This window comes from Vespa velutina, chromosome 3 (assembly GCF_912470025.1).
Source record: "Vespa velutina chromosome 3, iVesVel2.1, whole genome shotgun sequence".
Taxonomy (NCBI): domain Eukaryota; kingdom Metazoa; phylum Arthropoda; class Insecta; order Hymenoptera; family Vespidae; genus Vespa; species Vespa velutina.
Window position 1 is genome coordinate 8,321,530 of NC_062190.1, and position 15,000 is coordinate 8,336,529.

The 15,000-nt window shown below is 29.9% G+C and overlaps 1 protein-coding gene across 2 annotated transcripts in view; it reads left to right on the plus strand.

Moving 5' to 3' along the window:
• LOC124947680 (E3 SUMO-protein ligase EGR2-like) overlaps window positions 1–15,000 on the plus strand; it is a 34,244-nt gene that overhangs the window by 396 nt on the left and 18,848 nt on the right. For both annotated transcript variants that reach the window (XM_047490161.1, XM_047490162.1), the window contains exon 1: window positions 1–1,486. This exon is cut by the window's left edge and continues 396 nt beyond it. In XM_047490161.1, the coding sequence (XP_047346117.1) occupies window positions 982–1,486 (505 nt within the window). In that variant the 5' untranslated portion in view covers window positions 1–981. The remainder of the gene's footprint in view (window positions 1,487–15,000) is intronic.

Below are 15,000 nucleotides of genomic sequence, written 5' to 3' on the forward strand. Positions count from 1 at the left end.
TGCCACCGCCAAGCGGTTTACAAGAGTCAACTCGCGATATAACCATCGCGCGCCTTCTATCCTCAGTTGTCTTCTCATCTCATTTCTTCACTTATCTTCTCCTTGTCTTGTCTTGTCTTGTCTTGTCCTGTCTTGTCTTGTCTTGAAATTTGCGAGAAGTATTTTAGTCTTCGTACCGGCAATCAACGAAGTTCTCTCTCTCTCTTTCTCTCTGTCTCTCTCTCTCTCTCTCTATCTATCTATCTATCTATCTATCTATCTCTATCTCTATCTCTATCTCTCGAAATATTTTAATTCTTCTTTCTCGATCATAGTTTCTCTCGGTACAGTTGTGAGATGACACGAGAGTAAAGCCGGTGTGTTGTATTTGTTATCTATCGCGAACAGTGTGTCCTCTTGTGAATAATTGGATAATATCGATAGATAAGGAAATAGATAAAAAGGAGTAAGAATAGTTAGAAGAAATAGAGGAAGAAGAAGAAGAAGAGGAAAAAAAAGAAGAAGAAGAAGAAGAAGAAGAAGAAGAAGAAGAGAAAGAAGAAGATTATAAAAGAGTGTGATCTTTCGTTCGTTCGTTCGTTCGTCCGTAAGTGCCGACGCGACGTGGACGCGAGGAATCCGACGGCGTGCGTGACATGTGCGATCGTTTCTCCCGAAAGTGGTCCTCCTCTTCCTCAACGTCGTCTTCGCCGTCCTCATCGTCTACATTCTTATCTTCATCCTCATTGCTACCGACCTATCTTGGTCTAAGGAGAAGAGGAAAGAGAAGAAGAAGAAGAGGTATAGAAGAGAGTCGCTTCGGGGAATCGAAGAAGCAGGAAGCAGGAGAAGAAGAAGAAGAAGAAAAAGAGGAAGAGGAAGAAGAAAAAGAGGCAGAAGAAGAAGAAGAAGAAGAAGTAGAAGAAGTAGAAGAAGAAAAAGGTGGTGCGTGGAGGAACGGAACGATAAGGATAACATCCGGCGGCGCGACAGGTTGAAAAGATGCTGGCACTCGCGATGCGCCGCGAACATACGACCGGCCGCAGCAATTACGAGCCCGCGAATCCGCTTGCGGCATTCGAGCACCTGCAGCACGCGGCACCGACCGGCAACCCCTTCGAGGGCCGCGTGCGCGAAGTCGTACCTCCACCTCCACCCCCAACAGACTCCGAGGGTGAATTGCAAGAGTTCGTCGACATCGCGCAAGTCCAACAACTTCTGCAACAACAACAACAACAACAGCAACAGCAGCAGCAGCAGCAGCAGCAGCAGCATCAACATCATCAACATCATCAGCATCAGCAACAACAACAACAACAACAACATCAACAACAACATAATCATCAGCAACAGGCTGCCGCAGCTGCAGCTGCTGCTGCCGCCGCCGCTGCCGCTGCTGCTGCCAGTGCTACTTCCTGTATTTGGGGTGCGGTTTATCCACCACCACCGCCGTCCCTCAGTTATCATCATCATCACCATCATCATCATCATCCGCCGCCGACTTCGGGTAAATATTCTCTTACTTTATTTATCATCATCTACACGTTTTCTTATTACTCTTTTTCTGTTTCTTTCTATCGCCTCTTCTTCCTCTTCATCTTCTTCTTCTTATTCTTTTTCTTCTTCTTGACTTCTCTCGTTAGCATTCCTCCTCCCTCTCCTCCTCCTTCTCCACTTTCTTCTTCTTCTTCTTCTTCTCCTTCTTCTTCTCCTCTTATTCTCGGCAAGGCGAAAGACGCGTCTCGAAGCAATCCGCGAACCGTAACCGCGCCACGTCGGTGGTGCCGAGGGAAACGTGATTTGTCGTGGCAACCTCGTGAAATATGTCGACTCGCCGATGTGTCCCGGACTCTCTTAACGTTTGCTGCTCGTACTATCCTTATCTCGTACGACTACGACTACGACGACGACAACGACGACGACGACGACGACGACGACGACGAAACGAAAGAATTTCTTTATGGATTGCAGTAGCACCGACGAGAACGTAGAGAAATATATATATATATATATATATATATATATATATATATATATATACATATATATATACACATTTATATCTATATATATATATATATATATATACATTTTACATATATTACACATACACACATATATATATAATACAAATATGTATAATATATCTATATATTTGTACATATACGTATAGTGTATATATATAAGATATAGAATATATATATATATATATATATGATATTTGTATATGTATCATGGGCTGTACGCGCCCCAACAACATTTTTCAGCTTTCGCTCGGGGGAAGCAGCGCTTGGTCGGCGATACACACGCGCGGCGGCTACCGGTATTAGCGTCGATCTAAACACTCCGCGGCTAAGGTAATCGATCTTTACGACCGCTACGTTAAAACCTGTATTTCTAGACCGGCTATTAAGTTTCTTGTCACCACTCGAACGTGCCTAGCGAGTAGATACATACGTGCCTCTTTGCCTTCGAAGTTGGAAGGCTCTCTTAAAATTCTAAGGGTTCTTTGCCATTCCAACATCGATATCATTTCCTACATTGATATCTTTGCACTTTCCTTATTTCCCTTAAGATTCCTTCGGTCGGATCGAATAATAAACAAATAGTTTTCGTAGAAATCAATTTCTCTTATAGTCTTTCAAGATTCTTGCCTTTTTCTTTCCTCTTTATTTCTTTATTTTGTTTTTTTTTTTTTTCTTATTTTTCTTTTTCTCTTTTTGTTTTCGTTTTTGTCGAGATTCGAGTTCCTCCTTTTGGTTCCATCATTTTTTTTTCTTTCTTCTTTTTTTTTTTTTTTATATATAACACTTTATTCCAATATACCGAGAGATCATTCAAGAAGACTATAAATGTATTTTATTTTCGATTCGAAGTTCGATTAAAAATACCTGCTATTTATTAGGGTATAGTATATTTTTTAATATCTTTTTTCTTTTTTCTTTGTAAATGTGTATTAAAAAATAAAAAAAAATAATCAGTGATATAAGTACGTCGATATTATTTATAACGATTAATCGATAAAATTTGGAAAATATTTTATAATTAAAATATCTTTAAGTATTAAATAAATAATTTGTCAGTATTTTAAATGGACGGTCAGTATTTATTAAAAAAGAAAAAAAAAAAAAAAAAAAAAAGAAAAAAAGAAAAGAAAAAGAAAAAGAAAGAAAAAGAAAAAACACAACCAAGATAATTATTCGTACTATTTATTTTTATATTACTTATCTGTCGATATTTTATCGCATTTAAAATATTAATCGAGATATCATTTATTTAACGATATATTTCAACATTTATTAAGAAATAAAAATATTGATACCTATAATAAATAGTAGCGAATAGAAAATATTTATTGTTATTTCTGTGTCTTTATGAAAATATTTCCTTGTAAGAGAAACTGATGACTATTATTGTTGTCATCTTATTTAGAGTCAAAGATGTGTGAAATGAAGGTATATATATATATATATAAATATATATATTTAGAAATGCTTTAAGTGAAATTCAGCGAACGTGTCAATGACGTTTATTTTACTTCGCGAAAGAAAACTATGTGGAATGTAGTTTCTCGTAATTTTCGATGCTTTCGCGAATTGAACTTCGAATTTCTCTCTCTCTTCTTCTTTTTTTTCTTTTACTTTTTTCTTTCTCCCTTTTTTTCTTTCTTTCTTTCACTCTGTTACTTTTTGTTACTCTTGCTCTTTCTTCGTGAATATTACCAACACATTATTTACGATCGCTAGTTAACCAGCATTCCTCTTTGTACATGGGGCTCCATTGCAATTGATACGACACCATGAAAATAATAATGTGCTCAATATGCCGGGGCTACTTCGCTTTTGGTGCCTTTTATGAATGTTTCGCTTCGCTAAGCTTCGTTGATGTTTCTGATCGAGCATGTTTCCTAGTCCTTTACGTACTATACCCATATCTATAAATCGTAATACATACATATATATATATATATATATATATATATTCTATGTAGATATATATATATATTAATATTTATACATGATTTGTGTTAGATTATGCTTGCACACTGTTATAATACGCTCACATAAGATATATATATATATATATATATATATGTGTGTGTGTATGTGTGTATATGTATATATATATATAATATAAATAATAAACCACAGAGAAATAATGTGAATAAAAGAAATATAAAATAAGAAGTGAAAGTATAATAACGATCACTATGAAAATTCGATCTCCGTCGTAAATCCGTACGATCGTGAATCTTATCGTGGATCGTAATCAAGATTTTTTTTCCTTTTTTTATTTTTTTTTTTATTTATTTATTTATTTATTTTTTTTTTTTAATTCCATCCACCTCGAAAGGATCCTTTTCCCGTTCCGATCCTATGCAATTATATATGTGCATATATATATATATATATATATATATATATATATATATATATATATATCTTAAATCCGATGGATTAAACATTTAAATTCAATCGTAAGACATTTATAAATTGTTTTTATAGCCCGCCTATTGGTTTACAATTAAATTATCTTGGATATCGAGCACTTATATAAGTTCTCAATCATTTGAAATTTGACTTTGAATACGATTGAATGTCGTTAGAAAAAGAAGTATAGCTAAGATCGATGAAAGATCGACCGAACGATCTATTATATAGAAATAAAGATTTTAAGCAGGACTATTTAAAGGATTTCTACTTTGCTTTTTTTCCTTTTTTTTTTCTTTTTTTAACGTTTGAATGTATACGCCCGATGAATATGATGAAAGAATAATGAAAAAGAAAGAAATAAATAAATAAATAACAACAACAAAAATCAAATAAGTTAATATGTTTCAATGTATAGTGCGACATACATAAGTGGAATGATTTTATAAATTTGGTGCAAAAGAAAAAAAAAAAAAAAAAAAAAAAAGAAAGAACAAATAATGATACAATATAATTTTTATCATTGTTTTTACTTTATGATATTTACTTTTGTATCTGGATTAATATTATATCCTTTCTTTTTCTTCATACAAATTTTTTTTATACGAATTTTACGACACAAAATCATGCACTAAACATTATTAAAATCCTCTTTGCAATATGTTTTATATTTCGACAGTAATTTGACAAATTTTTAAAATATAAATAGATATGATCTTTCCATTATTTGTTATTTTCTTTTCTATCTTTTTTCTTTTTTTGTTTTTTTTTTTTTTTGTTCTTTTTTTTTACTTTAATACTTATTTCATACCTGTTACAATATCACTTTCCTACAAAATTTAATTTTTACAATATAAGAATTTTTATATAAATCAATCTTTACGATATAATAATTTTTATATTATTAAAATTTTACGTTTAAATCGTCTTTGCAATTGTTTTTCTTTTTTTGTTGTTATTTGTTTTTTTTCTTTCTTTTTTTTTTTTTTTTTTTTTTTTTTTATTCTTTTATTCGCGAAACAACGTAACGCGTAATAATTTGATAAATTTTTTCACTTCAGCATTTACTTCATACGTGGTATAATATTTTTTTCGTTTTTTTTCTTCATTTTTTTTTGTTATATGAAAATTTTGCAATGGAAAAACAAAGTGAATCGAATGGTTAAATAGTCTTATTTTTAACGAATTTTGTTTTCTTTTTTTTTCTTTTTTAACAAAAAAAAACGTCAGAAAGCGACGTGTCCGATGCAAAACTGAGCGAATCGAGTTGCCGTCGGATCGCGAACGTCGCTGATATTTCCTACGATGATTTTCTCTCTCTCTCTCTCTCTCTCTCTCTCTCTCTCTCTCTCTTCCACTTTTTCTCTCTTTGAATGCCTCCTTTTATCATTCGATCAATAATAACAAATTGTATTCGAACAAATTTTTTTTTCTACGTGCGTCGATTTTCTCGACCTTCAGTAAAAACTTTCAATGATATTATGAATGAACGTGACGTGTGTGACGAGTTCGAGAATAAGAAATATCGAGTGACGTTGAGTAAGAGAGAAAGACTATGTGTATAAATATATGCGTGCATATATGTGTCTGTGTGTGTTTGTGTAAGAATGAGAGAGAGAGAGAAAGAGAGAGAGAGAGAGAGAGAGAGAAAGAGAGAGTAAGAGAGAGAGAGCAAAAAGAAGATGTCGAATGGTCGTCGAGCCACGCGTCATAGACGTGTCTCGGGTGCCAAAGGTTAAAGGACGCTACTGCTTAATTCCACGTGCGTCTCGTCTCTGATTGTCATGGTGCATGATTAGAAGTACAAGTAAATGGCTCTATCCGTGAGAATATCTCGTCGAATTTCTTTTCTTTGATAGGACGGAAAAACGAATTTGTTTGTACTTTTTTTTTTTTTTTTTTTTTATTATTATTTTATCTATATTCTCTTATTTATTTAGGATTTTCTTTTTGTTTCTTTTATAATACGATATTATCTTTTTGCTCCTTTTTTAGAAAACTTATGTATGAAAATAGAACAAAAAGGGTATATATATATATTATGAAGTTAGAGTTAAGCAAAATTAAAAAATTAAAGTTATTTCTTTTTATTTATAATTTTTTCTAATCAAAAATTTAATCTTTTTGTGACATTTAGATAAACAATTTTTTTGAAAAATCACGTTACTTCTCTTTCTTTCTTTCTTTCTTTTATTTCTTTTTTTTTTTTCTTTTTTCTTTTTATTTCTCATTATTTTTCCAATAGACAAAATCAGTTTGAAAATCTGTACAATTATAAATCTTACACATATTTATATAAATATGTATATATATATAAAGATATGCGACATATCTTTGCCTTTTCTTTTCTCTCGTTTGAAATTTTTTGTTTTTTTTTTTTTAACAACGATCTTAAGAATGTAAAACATTTGAAAAAAATATTTCTAAATCAGAATTCGAACACGAAAAAGGTTGATACACCCTTACAATGCGTCTATCGAAAGTTTCATGTATCCGTGTTCGCTTATCTGTCCTTTTCTTGTCTCGTATAATTATGCAAACGTGAACGATCAAAAAAAAAAAAAAAAAAAGAAAAAAAAAAAGAAAAAAGAAAAGGAAAAAAGAAAAAGAAAAAAATACGAGAATTGTTTTTCGCGATAGACAAGGACTCTTGGATCATTGAATGGGCGAGTCGACGAGGTACATAAGAGTTTTACATACGTCATTGTTCAAAGTGTATCGCTCGTGTATATTAACACGTGAAGAAATAATAAGAGAGAGGGAGAGAGAAAGAGAAAGAGAAAGAAAGAAAGAAAGAAAATGATATGTACACTTTTGACATTTCATCGTTATTGTAATATACCAGTCGCAAAACAGGAAATCGTGAATCGTTCGCGAGAGCCAAGGTGGGCGAGTAAAAGGGAGCCAATCGCTTTTCTCTCCTATCTATTATTTCGTTTTATTTTCTTTCGTTTCGTTTTATCAAAAAAAAAAAAAAAAAGGAGAAAAAAAAAAGAAAAAGAAAAAGAAGTCACTTAAGATCTTAACACAACGATAATTGCTTAAGTAGATAATATCTCCTTTCTTTTTTCTTTTTTTTTTTTTTTTTTTTTTCTTATTTCGATAATTCGATCAACGTTATGAATCATTCGAAATATTTTCCAATGGAAAATTATGAACGAGTTATCTCACGAGATATTATATTCGTAATTATAAAATATGAGGATACCAAGTTTCACGTGTTTTTCTTTCTTTTTTTTTTTTTTTTTTGTTTATTTCATATCGAACGTCACATTTTGTTGACGTCGTAAATGCTTTTTTTTTTGTTTAAAAAGAAAAAAACAAAACAAAAGAAAAGAAAAAATGTGTGGATTATTATCATGTTTAATGTTGTTAGGCGTCGGGGGATTGGGAAGAAACGTTATGGCGATTCAGAAATGTTGAATTTTATTTTCAAATTAATAATCGTCTGTTGGAAGGATTAAACAAAAAAATATTGTCTTAAAGAAACACAAAAAGGAAAAAAGAAAAAAAAAAGAAGAAAGTAAAAAGTTCACAACAAATTTTACTTATTTATTTTCGAATTAATAATTAATAAATTTCTTACAATATTTATATATCGTTGCAATATTATTAAGATGAGTAAAAAAGTATGAGCTATAAATTATTATTTAAATTTACTATTATGCTAAAAGTTGTCGAATAATTAAAAGAAAAAAAAAAAAAATCACTTCCATAGTAGAGATTCATTCATTAAAAAAAAAAAAAAAAAAAAAAAAAAAAAAAAAACAGAAAAAAAAATTATCATGGACGTATCAATTTCGTCGAAGGAATGAAAATAATCTTAGAAAATTATATCCAACGTTGACCAATTAAGAAAAAAATTAAAACTCATCGAATATATTACATTATATGGAGATGATAAATTACCTTTATAAAAAGAAAAAAAAGAAAAAAAAGACAGAGCCAAGAAAAAGAAAAGATAAAAAAAAAGAAAAAGAAAACAAACAAGAAAATCGTCCGCTTTGAATCTGAAAAAAAAAAAAAAAAAAAAAAAAGACAAAGAAAACGCAAAAGAAAAAAAAAGAAAAAAAGCAAAAGAAATGGATAAACAATTTTATGAAAAAAAAAAGAAAAAAAAATAAATGAAGAAAGAAAGAAAGAAAGAAAGAAAGAAAGAAAGAAGGAAATAATCAAAAATCAAACATCAAACAAAAAATTCCAATCGAATTCGATTTTGAACATTAACAAATTTTCAAATAAATAAATAATTCCAACAATTAGCAAAGAATTGTATTAATTTCTCTTTCTCTCTCTCTCTCTCTCTCTCTCTCTCTATCTATCTATCTATCTATCTATCTCTATATCTCCGACACACAAACGAGCGCGCGCGCGCGCGCCCATTGAATACCATTTCCAAAGGGAGGAGTCATTCGTATTTCATTTTTCTTTTTCCTTCTTTTTTTCTTTCCTTTTTCTTTTTCTTTTCTACCATGTTTCTAGGACGAACGTAGGTATTCTGAATGGCCGTTCGTTTACTAAATCCTCTTAATGCTCGACGTGGTATACCAACACGTACGTCGTCTTGTCGAGACATGCGACTTTCCCCTTTTGATTCTCCATGAAAGCGTGCACGGTTCTTTGGCCTCGTCTAACCGAGCTGCGTTCGAACGAACAGAGAAGAAAGAATCTTTCAATTACGTTCAAGCAAACGGTACTGTGCCTCTTCTCTCTCTTTCTCTCTCTCTCTCTCTCTCTCTCTCTCTCTCTCTCTCTCTCTCTCTCTCTCTCTCTCTCTCTCTCTTTCTATCTCTTTTACTCTGAAAGATTTCAACCATAAGGTAAAGGGCGTTTAAAAGGTGCAGGAATATGTGTGTGTTCAAGAAAGAGAGAGAGAGAGGCAGAGAGAGAGAGAGAAAGAAAAAGAGAGAAAGAGAGAGAGAAAGAGAAAGAGAGAGAGAGAGAGAGAGAGAGAAAAAGAGAGAACGTTTCCTTCCCGATCATAAACGCGATTCGTCACTCTTCTTGGCTCGTGCGAACCCCACGACCGATGCCAAAATCATTTCGACCACTTACATCATGTCATATATATATATATATATATATATATATATATATATATATATGTACGTATCCACTACTATTACTACTACTACTACTAATACTACTATCATCCACCATCACCATTATTATGTACCACCACTCTATTATTGTGGCACGAATAAACACGGCCGGATAAAACACTTGTCGAACTCACTTACGTATGTACGTATATATTTACTGATTTTCCCGTAATCTTCCTTTACACACAAACAATTTCAATCGAACATAAATAATTCCTCTCCTTCCTCCCTTCTCTCTCCCTATCGCTAAACTATCATATTCCATCGTCGATCTCAATTTTATGAAATTTTTTAAAAATAATTTTTATCGATCTTTCGCCGTTTCTCTATTCAACGAATAGAATCTATCGACCTTGTTTACAACCGACGTGTTTCCTTGTTATGTTATTTTTGTAAACAAATAATAGATTTAAAATAATCGATCATTTCATTCGCATTTTTTAGAATTTTTTATAGACAGTCAATATTACGAGAAATTAGAGATATGTTATCTATCTAATGATTTATATGGGTTTTCGATCAATCGATAAATATAACGATATAATAATTGTTATATCGTGAATTGAAAGATTGCATCTTTTTTTTTTCTTTTTTATTTTTCTTTTATTTTTCAATTTCTTTGTCAGTACGATACGTTTAAATAAGAATAGATCAGACGATGAATGTTTTTTTTATTTTTAAATTTAGTTAATTCAAAGAATAGAAAATGATCGAAAATTAAAAATTTCATCGATCCCATCGTACTTTCTTTTTTTATCCTTCGTCAATCTATGAATCTAATATATCTATAAATTTTATAAACAATTTATTTATTTATATACGTGTATATATATTCTCTAAACAGAACGATTATTTATATATCGTGACAATAGATTTATTTACATTTATTTATTTATTTATATATATTAATTAATTAATTTATTTAATTATACTATTTTCTTTTTAATTTCATCTACCTCTTATCGTTAATAATTTTACATTTACAACAACAATTGAAAACAATAATAATAATAAATAATAAAAATATACTTCCTTGTTTCCTCGCAATAAAAGAAAAAAAAAGGAAAAAAAGAAAAAGAAAATTATATTACAAAAAATCATCCTTCAACGATATTCCAATGAAAGAAAAATAATTTAACATTTAATTGAGATTTATTTAAACAATAAATATTTCCAATAGATATTATTATATCTTTCTTACGTTTCTTCTCTCCTCTATTCTGTATAAAAGAATATAGTTTTATAAAAATTAATTCTTAAACGTTTATAATGAAACGAAAAGTAATTTAATTTTATCTCGTTAAAAGATAAAATTTCGTAAAATTTCCAAGGCATATAACACGTATCTATCTATAAACTCGTGTAATAATGTCTTACTTACATACATAGACAAATTCTAAAACCGGTAAGAGATGAGAAAGCGAAAGCGTTAAAAGTTAGCACGTGATGATGCATTTCTAACTATCATAAATACGATTCGTCATCCTTGGCTCGGTAAGACGGGTATGAGCCACTTGGCGAGCTACCGCCAAAATCATCGTCCGTCGTCATCGTCCCGAATTCACGTCACGCACGTCGTCGTAACAACAACATGCAAAATTGGAACGATTCGTTCGATACGAAACTCGATGGTTCGTCATTTCGTCGACTGATTCACATCAACGGGAATAGAATTTCACTGTTGCAAGCTCGATAGGAATGTAATTCTTTTTTCTTGTTTCTTTGTTACCCACCAACCTACCCCTCATCCCATCCTTAATTCCTAAAAGCTTGCCGACCGCCCTACTATCCCATCGCCCTCCATTTCTTTTTTTTACGTCCCCCTTCCCCCATTTCTTTTAACCCACTCTATCCGCCGATCTCTATCATTTCCTTTTCTCTACTTCTACGTCTATGTGCTCGACATGAAACTCAAAATAAGTTTTCTACTATTACGAGAGACATTTATTTCTAAAGTTTACGATTTATTGTTTGTTTGAAAGTATAATGTCGATCGTTTATGGTTTAGAAATTTGTTTCTTCCCTTCTTGGAATATCATTTCTACGAGAATATTATTTGTCCTTTTACGTTTGTATTAAAATATAAATAATATAAAAATATTATATAAAATAAAAAAAAAAATACATATATATATATATATGTATATGTATATAATATAATAAATAAGATAATATAAAAATATTATTAATAGATTAATACGAGATTTATGAGATTTTTATATAGAGATATATTTTATTGATATATTCGATTGGTTAGCGTTGTGTTATTTCTTCTTTTTTCCTTTTTTTCTTTCTATTTTTAATATTAGATAGAGCCGGTCCAAATTATTTATATACACGGAAATAATTCAATTGAAAACAAAAAGTAAAGAAATATAAAAGTAGTAATAAAAATAATTAATTATTTTAAATTTGATTGAAATGGAAGGAAGGAAAGTATCGATTGTTTAATATATATATTTTTTTTTTCTTATCTAATCTTATTATAATTGATTTAAAAATGTCATAGGTTAGATTTGATTAAAAATCGAATTGATACAAAAATCCTGTTATAATTAATAAATAAATATCCTATGTTAAAATTAATTTAAAAAATTTCTATCATTGTATTACTTTTTTTAATCTTCAATTGACAATTTCATTAAATTTAAATGGTATTAAAAAGAAAAAAAATTCCTGATTGAAAATTTTTACTATTAGATCCTTTTTAAAAAAAATTTATTGAAAATCTTTAGTATTAGATATTAGATCCTTAAAAAAAAAAAAAAAAAAAAAAAGAGAGAGAGAGAGAGAGAGAGAGAAAAAGAAACGAACACGAACACATTCAACAGGTCGTCAAGCTTATATATATATATATATGAACTCTATAAACTTCCCATGAACTCCTCCTAGAATTAGTTTCTTTCGATGGTAAGAACGATTTATCAGTGTCGTCATTAGTACGACGAAAGTGTATCGTTCTTTTAACCAATTCTCTCCGTTGAATTCTTTAAAAAAAAAATGCAAACCTTTTCGGGAAAGGATAGGGGATGAGGCGTTGGAGGATGAGCGATAATAAAAAAAGGAGTGAAGTTAAAGTAGGACGGTGGGACATTGGGATAACTTAGAAAAGAAAATTTAAAGAGAATTTATCCGAGATAGTTCCTTAAATTATTTAAAAAGATAGTTCTCGCCGACAATCCATGGAGGAAGTTCGAATGCTCGTCGAGATGTTATCGAACGACCGGTAGCTAACTATCGCTTGCTCGAGTACATTTACATGCGATCAGGACTCCCTATCGTTGGATCGTGAACATCGAACGATGAACTCTGACGAAGCTTAATGGTTCGTGATAATTTATGAGAGAGAGAGAGAGAGAGAGAGAGAGAGAGAGAGAGAGAGAGAGAGAGAGAGACATCTTTTTTGCCCATCGTATATTATATTCTCCAACACAAGGGTTTCCGGTATTTCGAGCAATACGATTGACATAACTTCTATAAAAGAAAAAAGAAAAAGAAAGGATAGAAAAAAATAAATAAATATCTTTACATGAAATCACATTGAATTATATATGTACATATATAAGTATTGTATGATGGAGATTGATCTGCTGGCTCAAAATCATCATCATTTTTTTTTTTTTTTATTTTTAATAATCTATCTTTTAAAATGTTCTTAGACATAGATGCATGCGTGTATGTGTATGTGTCTGTCTGTACGAATAAAAAAAAAAAATGTTTATATGTGCTACCTCATTGGATTATATATGTACATATATATATACATATATATAAGCATTGTTCGATTGAAGATTTATCTGAGCTCAATAACATCATTTTCATTTGTAATGTTTTTTTTCTTTTTTTTTTTTTTTTTTTTAATGTACGCATGTACGCATTCACATCCACGGAGTGTCAGACCGTCGTACTGTATATGATTTTTATCGCTAACGATCGCTGTTATATAAATATGCGAAAAAAAAAAAAAAGGAAAAGAAAGTATATTGACCTTCATAACTCGAATAGGTCACGAGTAAAATAAAGAAAAAAAGAGTTGTATTCATTTAGAAGTTGACTTGGTGTAGGGTGCAAATCTTTTCTTAATAAATTTTCTTGTAACTTCAATCAATTATAAAATTAATGTATTTGTTTCGATATCTACAAATGAACACCCTGTATATATATATATATATATATATTTTTTTTTTTTTTTTTTTTTTTTAATATGAAACATTTATATGAAAGAATGTTGACTCTAATAATCAATTTTTTATAATACACGTTATACTCACACACACACACACACACACACATATATATATATATTATATATATGAGAATATAGTTGAGTCTACATACCATAGATTATCCTATAAAAATAATGAAAATAATTCTGATAAAATTATCTTACCTTCGAATGACTTCCTCGATAAAGGTATTCCAAAAAGAAGACTTAGGTCTTCGTTCGTGAATGATTTCTTAACGACCATACATGCGAAGGGTTCATAAAAGCTAATCGTTAAAGGACGTTAATTACACGAGATTACTTGAAGGTTTTCCCTTATATCATCGTGATGTCACTCTTGGAATATCACTTTGAACGCTCGTTAACACTTTAACACATGATTACTTTTTTTATATAAATTTACACGACAAAAATAATATACTAAATATTAAATAAATACTAAAAATATAAATAATGTTAACACAAAAAAAAAATTACTCCATCCATAATTTATAAACGCATGATCGCCTTTCAGTAATTTATAATAGGATAAAAATAATATATTTTCAAACTATGAAGCAAATATTAAAATAGAAATAATAATGAGGAAGATGAAGAGAAAAAAAAAAATTTCACCGTCATAATTTATAAATAAATATCGCGTTTCTAGAAAATTATTGTTGGACAAAACAAAATGAATAAACGTTGAAAGAGAAGTAATAATAAAAAAAAAAGAAAAAAGTAAAAATCAAATAAAAAAGAAGTTAAAAAAAAAGAAAAATTACATTATAAAATTAACTATAACGAATAAATATTAAAGCAAATGTGTAATAACAAAATTGCATTATCATAGATTTTTAAATGCAATGATGTAAGCTTTTTAAAAATTTATTATACGAAATAAAAATAATCTGCTAATTATTAAATAAATATTAGAATAGAAATGACAACAGAATTATATTATTATAATTTATTAATACATTCTATAATTACATCCACTTAAAAATTAATTATTCTTTTCATACGTAATAAATATAAATATATATGTATATATATATATATATTTTTTTTTTCTTTTTTTTTTTTCTTTTTTTTTTCATAGTGAATATATCTAAGCGTCGGATATGAGTCACAACGATCGGAAAAGTGTAAAGATCTTAAAGCGTAATGCGTGTGACAAAAATTAAGAATCAGAATTCACCCTTCTAATATGTTCCATATAATAAATCGTGAACAACCACGGGTAGGTAAAAAGATCGTCTCGTTCAGCTGGAAAATGCGGACG